Source organism: Drosophila subpulchrella, chromosome 2L, assembly GCF_014743375.2.
Source record: "Drosophila subpulchrella strain 33 F10 #4 breed RU33 chromosome 2L, RU_Dsub_v1.1 Primary Assembly, whole genome shotgun sequence".
NCBI classification, from domain to species: domain Eukaryota; kingdom Metazoa; phylum Arthropoda; class Insecta; order Diptera; family Drosophilidae; genus Drosophila; species Drosophila subpulchrella.
Window position 1 is genome coordinate 24,986,586 of NC_050610.1, and position 13,859 is coordinate 25,000,444.

At 46.2% G+C, this 13,859-nt stretch overlaps 1 protein-coding gene across 1 annotated transcript in view; it reads right to left on the minus strand.

Moving 5' to 3' along the window:
* Positions 1–556: 556 nt before the first annotated feature.
* LOC119547709 (protein O-mannosyl-transferase TMTC2) overlaps positions 557–13,859 on the minus strand; it is a 30,874-nt gene continuing 17,571 nt past the window's right edge. The window contains exons 2-10 of the mRNA XM_037854684.1: positions 8,230–8,316; positions 6,371–6,926; positions 5,064–6,147; positions 4,887–5,001; positions 2,440–2,525; positions 1,986–2,374; positions 1,831–1,915; positions 1,424–1,581; positions 557–1,353 (exon numbers count right to left, since the gene is read on the minus strand). Of these exons, the coding sequence (XP_037710612.1) occupies positions 1,180–1,353; positions 1,424–1,581; positions 1,831–1,915; positions 1,986–2,374; positions 2,440–2,525; positions 4,887–5,001; positions 5,064–6,147; positions 6,371–6,926; positions 8,230–8,316 (2,734 nt within the window). The 3' untranslated portion in view covers positions 557–1,179. The remainder of the gene's footprint in view (positions 1,354–1,423; positions 1,582–1,830; positions 1,916–1,985; positions 2,375–2,439; positions 2,526–4,886; positions 5,002–5,063; positions 6,148–6,370; positions 6,927–8,229; positions 8,317–13,859) is intronic.

Genomic DNA, 13,859 nt, shown 5'->3' on the forward strand with positions numbered 1-13,859 from the left:
CAAAAGTCATCACCTTTATCGGTCGGCAGCATCTCGCAGGGCGGGCCGGAGGCTTTCGAATCCGGAATGCTTGCCAAGCCGGCCATTTAGACGTGGCATTAGCTGTGGCAATATTATGACTGCAGCAAGGAGCACTCGGGTATATTGTAATTCATAATCATGCGATTTGCTTGCCAGAAGACACAGCGCCTTACTTCCTGTTGTGGTTGCCCACGGCTTAAGTGGCGCCCTTGCCGTCTTCGTCTTCGACTTGGGTCGAAAATTCTGACATTGATTGTGTTTGTACTTGGGCTCATCTCGGAGAAGGACCAGTCGAGTAGATGGGGACAGTAGGATGCAGCGGGGAGAAGTTGGATCTAAGCCGTTGAGCACTGAAAATATTTCCCTTGGCTGCTTAAATGTCCTGCAAGTGGAGCTTAGCCTGAGTGCATTGGCCAAAGCGGTTGTAATTATGGAAGGAATGTGCCACTGAGCAGGCTTTCGGGTTATGACTCCTCCGGAATTTATATAACTTACACCTCCCAAACCCAGTAAAATCCTCACTTCAATCATTTCACTTCAATTCATTTGGTTTTATTATATATATTCTCCTTGCCATATCTTTATACAATCCATACATTTCTTTATTGGTATCTTTATTTGCTTAACTAAAATGTACACACAACGGACAAAACAATCTCGAGAAGCCAAGTCATATCGTATATATATAGTCAATAATATGACCCAAGCACTTGCCGTGCGGGTGCCTCGTATTTACAGTAATTTACACGGATATTTTAAGCACATTACGAGTAGTTACCCAATCATCGTTCCCACGGATCCAACCTGCTTCTATAGCTGTACAGTAACTCGTTCCCTTAACAGTTAGATATTTTAATTATTGTTCTCTCTGTCGCTTCTCCACTGATTCCATCTGTATCTGTAGCTCAATCTTTGTCTGCTCCGTTTCGGTACCTCGGTATCTCTATCTATATTTTGTGACATTCTTTGGTCGCTGCTTGGATATTTACACGGCTGCCAGCTGCTAAATGATATACATATGTATCGAAGTCCTTTGTATAAATTCTGTAGAGTTATCTAACGCTTTCTCCAGCCCCGGTTTCCTATATAAAAATATCTCTGCTCTGTGGCTTATTAACTTAATCATTAGCTGGTTGGCTATAGTGACCACTACAATTGCTAGACATTCGTAACGCCCAGCTTGGCCAGATTGCCCAGCGTGATGGCATCTCCGGGCTGAAGTCGCAGGGCCGCCTTATAACTGGCAGCCGCATGATTCGTCCGTCCCAGCAGATGCAGAATGGCCCCCAGATTGGTGTGAGCATGGGCATCGTCGGGTCGCAGAGCCACAGCCTGGAATGTACAAACATTTGGCTTAAAAAACAGTTCATTTGGGAAGTGTTTTTTCGATCAGTGGACTCACCTTTCTGTACCACAGCTCTGCCTCCACTTTCCTGTCCAACAGTCGCATAGCGGTGGCAGCTGCCACCACCAGGGCATAATCGTTGGGCGCCAATTCAGCGGCTCTCCTATGGTAGATAGCGGACTCATGATGTCGCGACTGCAGCGACAGGAATTCGGCTAAAAATAGGGGTGAAATCAATTAGTGCTTGAATTTAAAATTAAAGCCTATATATCATGGTTAAATATAATGTATTAGTAGGTTAGTAGGTGAAGGTTTTCTTGTATACAACAACCAAGATTATTGTTGGGAAAACTTATTTAAGGGTATAATGGCAAATGACAAATAATCGTTACTTTGGTGACAAAACTCTTGGCTAATATTGTGCTTTTAAATATTACAAATTCTATAAAATATTCAGTGCTCACCATAATGATGGTAGACGCTGGCCTGCTCGGGCGCCAGTTGCAGGGCTCGCTTGAACCACATCTCTGCCTCCGAGGCTCGGCTGCTCTGCAAGGATAAAGGATGCGAGGTTAGAAATACTTCCCAGTAGTTCGTAGCTCATAGACGGTACACCTACATTTCTGGCCAGTGTGATGCCGTAGGAGAGATGGGCGGCCACCTGGTTGGGCTGCAGTTCGAGGGCTGCTCGATGGTGCCGCTCCGCTTCGTCCCACTGCTGCAGGCGACCAAGGACATCCCCGATTCGCTGGTAAAGGACCTCCCGCTGCTGCGGCAACCCTGGCAGCGAGGACAGGGCCTCCCGATAGATGGCCAGAGCTCGCTGGAGTTTTCCCTGCTCCACGTAGAGGGCGCCCAACTGCAAGTAGGCCGAGCTGCGGGCCTGATCATGGGCACCCCGATCTCGCACCGAGGCCCCATCCAAATTGGAGCCCGCCTGCAGAACTTCAATGGCCTGCTGGCGTTTTCCCAGCGCTATGAATGATATGCCCAGGTTGAGGTAGGCCACTACAGGGTGGGTAATATCATCAGTAAGCTACGCCACTGCCAAAGGGAAAAACTCGGAAACTCACCCGCCAGATTTGGTCGGAACTTGATGGCGCGCTGAAAGCACTCGACAGCTGCGGGATAGACCTGCTGATTCTGGTGCAGGATGCCCCTGAAGCGAGAGTGAAAGTGTTGACATTAATAGACTGAACTTGTCCGGCTCTCGTGGTCTAATTAGAGCGCCTAAATCGGAGAGACTGGCCCCTTTTGGATTCCGCGGGGCCTGACAAGTCGAGTGCCTGGAGGGTTGAAGGGTTGCTACTCAGGCGAGCAACTACTATTTCACTGAACAAAATAGAAATATTTTATAGCAGGCTTTAACCTTTAGAAATATTTAGTTTAAAAGGCAACTCTACTTTAAGTTTGCTGAGTTATTAAATAGTTCGTCTTTAAGTTCAGTATATGCACACTAAACCTATACTTTCACGACCTTTTCCTTAGGTGTACTTGGATTTATGTAATTAGTTTGCCACTGCCAAGCAGCTGGCTCTTAAAGCAGCAACTGCCTTGCACTTTTCCGCAACCAATCCGAGGGTGAAAGGAAAGCACAGGGAATCCTTTTCACTTTTCCCATTCGAATGCGAACCATAACAAGTGCAGCAACAAGACCAAACCAACAATAAAATCACGAATGTTTGACGTTGGGTAAAGTAAAAAATCAAATTATACAGCTCAGTGATTTGCTGGTATCGGTGTTTGCCGGTTCTGGAGGACATGTGGGAATGTGTGGGGATTCGGGACTTTGGGGAGATGGCAATCAGTCAAGCAAGCGACAGCGCCGCGAGCATTGCTATTGATGATTTGATCGCAGTAAATAATGTATGTACGGGGATGTATATCCGCAGGATTGCTGCGAAAACTGGGGGAAACTGGCTGCTGCGGTTGAGGCAGCCAACATTGATTTTCGATTAGCGCTTCGGTTCGCTTTGCAGGCAGCCTGTTGAAGGGTTTCCACACAGGATACAGAACACAGGACACACATAATGGCAGCCTTAGCAGTTGTGACCTGGTTCTGAACCATTGACTTGAGGACCGTGGCATTAGCCTGGGCGAAAGGAGTTGGGAATCGGGGTTAGTACAAGCAATAATCTGGCTTGCGACAAGCCGCCTGACGTTGACAGACAGGCGGTAAAAAGGAAAACCCGAAATGACGCACTGAATATTCAAAGCGCAACTCCGCGCTCACTTTTCTTTCCTTCGCTCGCTTTTTTCGCAGCTTTGTGTTTTGTATTTCCGTTTTTCCACTCCTGCTGCTGGCTTTTCCTTCTGTTCTGTCCCGTTTTATGTCGCATCGCGTCGCTGCTGTGAAATATGCGCAATGAGCAAAAATGCAATGCGAACAGACAACAGACAAAACACAGAGTACTATACCAAACAGAGGGATCTGAGGAGAACAGAGCACGCTTACAGACTTTGTCAGACGTTGACAGAGGGACGGAAGGACGGACAATCGGACGGAGAGAGTGTGAAAGCTAAGGACTTTTGTCGAGCATCCTGGATGGTACACAAGAAACAACATATTAAACTTAATAAAATACATCAAGGTCAGTTTAAAGTACACAGAAATGATATTTACATTTACTTGTCAGGTTTACCTTTCAATAGGTTTATATTCTTCGAATCCGGAAACGATTTATGTTCTTTATTGCCAAGAAAAGATTACATTTATTAAGAATTTGATCATACAAACCTATGATAATTTTGTATCGCTGTACCTAAAACCTTTTGCGTCTTATATTACATCTTAAAACACCCTCTTTCGTTTCTCCCAGTGCATGCATCACGAAATGCGCATAGTTTCTGCAGCGGCACGCAAATGCCCTGAGCAGGATATAAATGGGAAAACGAGACGAAGGATGCAGTCGCATGGCGACTTGGAGGATTGGTGCGTGTCTCGGGTAGCGCGAAAGGGAAAAAAAGGAAATGGGCTTCATTTGACAGCTTGTTCGGCATTGTATTGCCATCCCGGGGACGGAGTCTCATAACTGGGATGCTGCGCTGCATAAAATGGCCGCGCTAAATGCGCACCCAACCGAAGGGTTTTCAGGGGGCTGGGGACATAGTGCCTGCCGTGGGTGGCGAACGCATGGAAAGATAATGAAAATGGCTGCCATTTATCGCATCGCTTTTGCCTGTCACATGTGGGTGGGCAACATAATGAGGCCAGTTCCGGTTTACACTTTAGCAAAAAAGAACACCCCAAAGGTTTTATGAGAATCGGGGAAGAAGCATTACATGACTTTAATACAGGTATGTCTTCCAAATTTTATTTTTAAGTTTTAAATAAAATAATAATTTAGAATAATTATTATAAAAACTCAAGAAGAAACTTCATGGCAAATAGGGTTGCTTATTTACCAAATACCACTACCTTTCCAAAAAGCCCCTATTTCTACTGACCCTATAAAAGGCACTCTAACTGTTCACAAAATGGTCGCTAAGTGCTCCTTGCTATGTGTTATTGGTTACTCACAGGTTAAAGTGCACATCCGCCATGTTGGGCCTGTACCGAATGGCCTCCTGCAGGACCTGTTTGGCCTCCTCATAACGCCCCTGCGAGCTGAGTACGCTGCCCAGATTGCCCAACGCTAAAAAGCCAAATGAAATTAGCTGGTGATTCGGCTGGAAGAGATTTAGTAGGAGCACTTACCCTTTGGCGGATTGATGGCAATGGCGCTGCGGTACAGGCTCTCCTCGTCCCGCCAATCGGCATTCCTTCTCAAGGTCCGCAGGCTCATGGCGGCCAAAAGGACACTGAAGCTCAGTAGTAGGGTAATGCGGGTTCTCCGATTGCTGGCCATCAGTTTTGAGACCCCATAGCCCACCAGTAGACAAAATCCCACGCTGGGAAGGTATAGAAGTCGTTCCGCGACTACAAATCCCACGTAGAACAGAAGATTGCTGGCAGGCAGGAAGGGCAGGGCCAGGAAGCTAAGCGACATGATGAGCACGCAGGCATGCCGATTTCCCGGTGACATCCCCTCCAGCGCGTAATCTTTTGAGGAGCACCGAAAGCTGCCACTCGAACTGGAGCTACTGGAACTCGAACTGGAGGAGGAACTCGAGCTGGAACTGGAGCTATTTGTGCTATTGCTGCAACTGCTGCTGCTGCGGGAGCCGCGGAAGGCGGAAGACACGAGGTGAGGGCTTTGGGTTGGGGTTTGGTTCGAAACGGGGGAGCTCCCCTCGTAGACATAGCCACTGCTATTATTGTTGTTGCAATCGCGACATGGAAGCGATCCATCCTGCTGATGGTGATAGGCTGCCTCAAAGGCTTGGTACTTGCTGCTATTGTTGGCCATTCGCTTGCGCTTGGAGCGGGATTTGCGACTGGCCACCTTTTGGATGTGGTACTGCGGAAAGGAGGACACTCCGCTGTTGGTAACCTCCTTGCTTGGCCCGCTTAGCAGTTGCCTACAGCTACGCCACGCCACGCCCACCAAAACCGAGTAGAAACAGCCTGACTGGGCATTACGGCGATCCCACAGAGATGTGACCCTGGGCAGGGCATCCATGCCCCAGTCGAAACTCAGCACATTCGGCTGGAGCAGCAGACGCAGATTGAAGACGGGCAGGTAGAGGAAGGTCAGCAATCTCGTCCAGGCGGAGGGAGTCCTCGCGATCGGGTTGTCCGCACTGGAGAAGGCCGTCTGCGGTCCTGGAACAATTACCAGGCGGCAGTAAGCCCCGCAGCACAGAGCTCCAATCACTATGCACACGGATCGAAGGCGTTGCTGTAGAAGAGCAATTACAAATTTGGGAAACTAATTAAGCACATGTTTTATCTGTGTGAAGAATGTTAAGGGGTTATGGCATTTATATGGAACAAAATAAATAAACAATTGAATCAGTGGTTAACCAATCGTATAAAATGTATAATGTATACTACTACTACTATACTTCTGATACTACTTAAAATACGAAATTAAGTAATATTTAAGTCGGAAGGTAACTCACCTTGTCCACCGTTCCACTGAGCCCTCGCATCACGTCAAAGAGGGCGCAGACCAGGAGCGCCGTGACGGCTGTCTCCTTGCAGAGCAGGCCGGCCAGGGCCAGGAGCAAGGTGGCTCCCAGGGCCAGCCACTGGCGCGGATCCCCGGACTCGCGCCACCTCATGTGTCGCAGGTAGCTGAGGTACGTGAGCAGGTAGCAGACGCAGGCCGCCACGTCCGCCCTACCCACCACCCCGGCCACCGCCTCCGTGTGAATCGGGTGGGCGGCGAAGAGGGCGCCGGCGGCCAGAACCGCCCACACGGAGGCCAGAAGCGTTCGGGCCACTCGCACCACCAATGCGGTGGCCACACAGTGGAGCAGATTGTTGACCAGGTGGAAGCCCCACGGCGCAAATCCCCCGCCGATGAGATAGTTCAGCCGGAAGCTGAGCACGCACAGCGGTCGCCACGAGCCGTGGGATCCGCTGTCCGTCAGCGGAGTGCCCCAGAAGTCGTTCGAGAAGCTCCGCTGCCAGGGAGTTCCGCCCGCGACATCCGCATTCGCCAGGATGGCGCGTCTGCAAAGGGAAGGGAGATTTAAGAACTCATTACAGACCAACAGACAATATCCGGTCAAATGAATGCTCTTCTTGGCTAGAAGACTAAGTCCTTTCGTCAAAAATGTAGGTAATCTATATTTTTTAGTATACATTCTTCTTCAGCACTACATGATTTTTCAATCTTGAAGTTTAATTACTACAATTAAACGCGAGTTCTTTAACTTAAACGCGATTTCGCACAACTTAAAGTATGAACTTTTGTTGGACCTTTTTGCCAAGTGGAAATAAAGCTGAAGCGAAAGTCCTTTGCCCAGCAACTTTTGTCCAGTCATTAAGGCTTTTACTGCCCATGTATTTATTTTGCACATTTTGTGCCGAAGTCAAGCCAAGGTAAAACCAAACTGACTGCGTCTCGATGTTGTCATTGATGGCATCATCGGCATCCGCACACAAGGCATCTGGAAATGCACTACCCAAAAACCCTAAGTGCCGTTAAAAAATATAAAAAAGTATCTATCTGCCACTTTTCTTCTAAAGAACTCGCGTTTTACATTGACTCCAGAGTTTAAGGCATTTACTTATCGAATCTTTCAATGTAAGACGGATGCGTAAAGAATTCGAGTTTTATTTTAACTTCATAGTTTAATGTATTTTTTTGTAATCAGTCTTGTTTGCCTTTCTTATTGTTCCCAGTGCATGAGAATAGAGGGAGCTAGCATTCTGAGAACGACTTCTACTACATTGCCAACATCATCGAGTGGTATCCTGTTGGCTTTTCCCACACCAACACACTTTGCCTCGTACCAGGACTTGCATTTTGGTCTTTGGCGGGAGTCCTGCTCCGTTCCTCCATTTGCTCCTCCGGTATTCCTACTCCACCACCTGTGCACTCTCTGCACGCACGGCAGGCGGACTTTTGTAGGATTTTGGCCGGGTGTTCGTGACAACGGCGACGGCGGTGCCAGCAGCTCGTATATCATGGCAAAGGCCGATGAGGCGCCACCGAACCACCCCAAAGCCGCCTGTCCCGTCTTTCCACCTGTCCCACCGCCAGTGGTTCACATAAACAAATGCCACTCTAATGCCGCATAAAGTCGGTGGAGCAGCCTGGTCTCTCTGTGTGTGTGTGGGTGGGCTGAAATTCGATTTTAAGCACCACCGGAATTCCATTGCAGCATCAAGGCATGCCGCAGGCGACTTTCCCCAGCCAATAGTTTTTTGTAATGTAACGCAATTCAGGCTATGCTATCGCAACTTTAATAAATTTGCCTGGAAGCTTGAACGTTTTCCTCCCCGATTTCTCAGGCATAATGACTCTTACCTGTCGTCGTAGACGAAGCCAGCGTTCAGGGTGTTCAGATATAGGACGAAGGCCAGGCTGCAGCAGAACAGACACGTGAAGTCCATGCTGGAATTATAAAAGAAGGGGAGATGGTATCGATTAGTTTTCCGCTTATCCATAAGCTATTACGGAAACTATCTTAAAATAAAGTGCTTTGGCCAACTCAAGGTCTTATCGGTTGGCTTACAAATTAGGTTTGTTTCGACCCAAGTATATACTTTTGCAAAGTAAGGAAGCTGGGGAGTTGGAAACTATGAAGGCATAAGGATAAGACTTACTCTCCAAGTAAGGGTGCTCTAATCTTAGATAAACCTATATAAACAACGAGCTTAAAATATAAGACTTAAGAATTCACGTTTGAGATATTTTCAGTGTTGGAGAGTTGTTAGCTTAAATAAATAAACAAGACCCGCGAGCTAAAGTTATAACACCCAAGAATTCGCACTTTATTTTTTATAGATTCTTATTAAAAACACACAAACATTTCTTTTTGGTGTACGTCTGGTATAATGAGCTCGGGGACGAGCAAAAGTTGTGACATTCATCCGAGATCCTTTCGCAGCCATGTTTTGCAACTCTGGATCATATTTCCCATTACGGGTATTCGTTGCCGGCCTTTGTTGTTGCCACTGCTGCTGCCAGCGGCAGTAAGTAACTGCTGGCAGCAGCTTTTCCTCTGCTTTTCCTTTGCTTTCCGCTGGCTTTTCATTCCTTTCGGAATCGGGCAGCAACGTGCAGGTAGATTGCATTCATGACTTCCTCCTTTTTGGCGCATTGTTGTCATTTCGGACTCCCTGACAGCAGTTGTTGTCGTTGTTGCTGCTTTTGCTGCTGTTGTGCCGCCTTTGTTGTTGCTTACTGGCCGTTGATGATGTTGCAACAGCCATTACACATAATGAGAGCCAGCAGTCTGTTGCTGTTGCATTTGCTTATCCCGCCCGTCTCCTTGCAGCCACCCCCAGCTGCTGACTCTATGCACATTTGTTGCTGCGGTTGCCAACGTCAACAAGCCGGACCCCCTCCCCTTGGAAGCCAGGCCCCCAGCCCGAGTTGCCAACCCCTTTTCCACACCGAACATCGTTGACATTAAGAGTCGCAGCAGTTGCAGACAATAAAGGCTATCAACAAGCCTCGACGGCGATGTTTGTCCGTAAGCCAGCTTGTGCGTGGGTACCAGGAGTCCTTCTTCTCCACCGAATAATGGACACACGAGATCCTGGAAACCGCAGCCCCATTACGCCATTCCCAATCCCTTTCATGTCCTGCTGTATCCTAAATGTGTTACCATGTGGTATCATACATGCACAAATTTCATTGTGGACTAATAGAAAATAAAACATCACCGATCCAACAAATTTTAGGAATTGTAACTAGTATATAATAACTTTCATTTGTAAAATATTTTTAAGTAAGAAAATCTTTAATATTTATGAACTTTTTATAATTTAATTTACCATATCATCACAGAACACATATATCATTCAATCTAATTTTATATTGATATAACCTTAATCCTATGTATATAACCCCATTCTGATTTGTGCTGACAATTATCTGAATGAACTAGTTCAGAACAGTCGTACCAAATTGCGCAACTCCGGCAGTTTTCCCGGCCTTTTCCCATTTTCCACCCACAATCTTGTACATGTGAGCAATAAGCAGTTGGCTTTGGCTTCGCTAAGTCTTATAAAGGGGATGGCCAAGTGGGCGGCATAGTTTTGTCGACGTTGACACACTGAGAGATTTGGCTTTATGCACGAGGTCCGGGCCTTGAGCGGCTTATGGCCAAATTAGCAGCATTCAATATGCGAGTAAGCCGCAAAGGGAAAATGCGAGAAAAGCGAAAACGGGGGCCTCAGAACATTTACTACACACACCCGCCAAAATTGCTTTGCTAATGAGCCATAATGATGAGCTCGGCCCGAGTTCTTTTCCTTTTCCTTTGTTTGGGTGTTTGCCTGATTGATTTGCCTGCAGTTTGTTTCCGAGCCATTGACTTGGGGCCATCTCATCTCATCTCAGGACTATCATTCGCAACTTGTCAACTCATTTGGCGAGCGACTCGCATACCAATTATCGTCAAATAATAGCCCACAACTTGAAGACCTCTTTATGAGGAAGAAGGCCCTTTGTTTGCCGTCCCATACATTTCCTCTTCTTGCTTCCGCTCAATCTAGCTTTTCCCAAAGCTCCACCCACAGACACACATCATTTGGCTCGTTTGGGCCATAAATCATGTTTTATTTTCGTAATTAGCCCGGCCACCGCATAAATAACGGGCTTTCATTGTCTCAATTTTCGTGGGCCCCTGTGTTTGCCCATTTAACAGTTTCAGGTTTATTGTTGATTAAATTTCCACTTTGTCTTATTACTTGCCACCATCGTCGCACTTTAAACTGTTTGCACACAAGTTCGAGTCTCTGGCACTTGCCATTTTCCTTGCCTTTCCACTTGGCTCATGCCAGTTGGCACTTTTGTTTTTATTGCCCTGCCACCTGCCATCCTTTGCTGCTGACCTAGTAAATTGTGTCGTCTAATGGTTTTTTCTTTTTCTTTTTATTTTTTTTTTGCCTGCCACCACTCCCCCATGCTCTCGGCATTTTTTCATCGCTGCGTTTGTTTGTTGTGCCTTTGACAGTTTCCGCTTCCGTTCGGGCAGGTGTTTCTCAGGCCCCGCCAAAGTTGCCACCTAATGTTCAGCCACCGAAGGTCGCTTAAGCCTTGGTTTTCCCCGGATGCAGGTGGAATTCGAGCCGCCCTTTTAAAGTAAGAATCGATCTTTATGGAGTGGCATGTGCACTGTGAGAAACAGTGGTTGATTTGTTGAAAGGCGAGTGGGTTTCGAAGGTCACACCCCAATACGGCGAGCTTATGCCGGAATGGCATCGTATCTAAAACCAATACTTTCATCGCTTTTAAAATAAATAGAGTTACGGACTCATATCGCCGTTTTTATTGGTGTAGTGTATTCGAAGGTCCCACCAGGCCAGGGTCACTCTGCAGCCCACAATTAGCCAGCAGCGGCGACTTTGGGTATTAAAATTCTAAATTAATTGCCCGGCGAGTGGCGTTGGAGGGCCCAAATGCCCAAATGCCAAAAACAGCAGCAGCAGTATGGAAATTAGGAAATGGCGTAGGTCTCCGGAGACTAATAGACGTGAAATTTAAGCGCATTGAATTAATTTCCCCGCTTTCCTCACACATACACCGAGCAACGAACACCGAACGCCGAACACGAATAAAGTTATTTAGGGCTGGCAGCAAAAACTATAATTAATAGGCGTTTTTATTTCACTTTGCTTGATTATGCATAAAATTAATTATATGCCGACACCTGCGGCCGGCGTTGACCCTCCTTTGCAAAGGGGTTAAAACCACCCACAGATACTTAGCCACCCTTTTTTTACTTAACTTTTTTTTACTCCCCCGAGAGGCAAGCAATCATTTGCCGCTCAAATTGCTGTCGAATAAGGCTGAAAAAAGGCAGACTACAGTTGAGTAAGCCTGCCAAAAGTGAAAGTTTATTATTATGCGGTATGCAGCGTTGCCTTGTGAGCCCCACACACATTGCATTTTAAATAGGCAGCAGTAGTTTTCGGGGGCCTTGCACTCTCTCCCGCCCAACCGGACATCAAAATAATGAACGGAAAGGCAGCCATTTTGGGAAAGTACCGTAAAAATGCCGAAAACGTTTTAAAAATGAAACGATTACACCATTGCGGCTTGCAAACGACCAAGTTATGATAATGTTTGGCCAACTAAACTCGTTTAGCTTGCCAAATACGAATGCCCAAAACCCTTTTTCCCCTATTTCCACCTAAAAAAAAATACCACACCCATGTGTGAGTGCGGATGTGCAAGGTAAGCCTCACAGCAAGTGCGCAACACATGCAAACAAGTCGAAATCCGAGTGGAGAGGTTGGAGTCAGGAGTCCGGAGTTCGGAGTTCGGAGTCCGGAGTCCCAAGTCCGGGCCATTGGGCACATTGTGGATGCAGCCGGTCTGACTTTCCGGTCAGTTTTCGTTGGGAACGGACTGGCCCTGCTACTGCCAATATTTTTTGAGGTATTTAGCAGCCGAGCTGAGCTCTGTGGGTGTCTTTGGGAGCAGAGTGCAAGTATAAATGTTTATTGGCTTCGAGTGCACTGGCAGAAAATAAAAGATTTATCAAAAATAAGCCTGCTTAAAAACAAATCGTACTACCAACAGACCTAGAAACGAGAGTTTTTTGTTTAAGAATACATGGTGTTTAGTATTTTTAAGTTTGGAGGTTAAACTTACTGGTTAAGTGCAAGTCAATTTAACTGCTTGAAAGAAAATGAAAATGAAATATATTTGTAAGTTCAATCAAAAGAAGTTTATTGGTTAAATTAATCAGTTAAGTACTGGTTTAGTGCAAGTCAATTTAACTGTTAAAAATAAAATATACCTTTCTTTATACATTTCTCTAAGTGTCTGAGTTGGATTTCAACCAAAGCCAGGGACAGACTCAGACTTTTTGGCAGTTTTATGCTAATCACAAAAAGGCAGATTTCCCGCCCCCACACACACACATGCACACGTGCATACCATTGCCTTTCGTGGGCGTGGCTGTTTGAAGGAAAACTTTTCATATTTTGGCCCTGCAGTAAAGTTTTCGTTCGCTTTTGGGGGTTTTCCTCGAGTTTCGGTTTTATAACTCGTTGAACATTTGCCCAACGGTTCGTACAATTGCGACAGCACCCCCATTCTCCTGTGAAAACCTGTCTGAGCGGCTTTTGGCGAATTATGAAAGTGCCGCAGTTCCGCTTCGAGGCTTAAACTGTGACGAAATTTGAATACCAAGATGGCTTCGATCAAAGGATTTCTAGGGCAATTCGAAAATAGCAGATATTCGTTACAACAGCCTCACGGTTTCAGTAATAGATTGAGATACTTCTCTTCATATATAAATTCCAAGGGAATTAATAATTAAAATATTCTTAGGATAACGTCTATATCTCTTGGGTATTTTATTACAAACAAATTATTGTGTACTATGACATATTTATTTTAATTTACCAATTAATTTAGTTTTCTTTATTTGGTATAAGTGCCTGGAAAACACCGAATTTAACCATTATTCAAGGCTTTTCCGACAGACAGCTCCTTCAGCCACACATAAATAATAATTAGGTAATAATTAGCATCTGTCAATTAACAGAGCTCGATACGCTCTCGAGTTTCGCTGGGCACTTTCCCCAGTTTCCCACTTTCCCCGCTCAACACTTCACAGCCATAATTTAATTTAAATGCCCAAAACTGTGAATCGTTTAATTATGTATTCGCTGGCGAGCACACATACGGAATGGGTGGGAAAACACTTAATGGAGGGCGTTCGGCGAGGAAGGATGCTACGGATTTACTATGCCAAAATGTTTTGGCGCCCTGAAAAACAACGCTAGAGCCCAAATAGCGGAATCCGAAGAGTCTCGATAATCGCGCGTTGGGTTGGGAAATTTTGGGGCGCTTGGGAAAATGCGGCGGAAAATGAGAAGCTGCGGCCTAGTTACGAATTGTATTATAGTGTGCGTAAGTGAGCGTGTGTATTTGAGCTGCGTTAATTGAATGCGCAACTGTCGTGCGTGGCC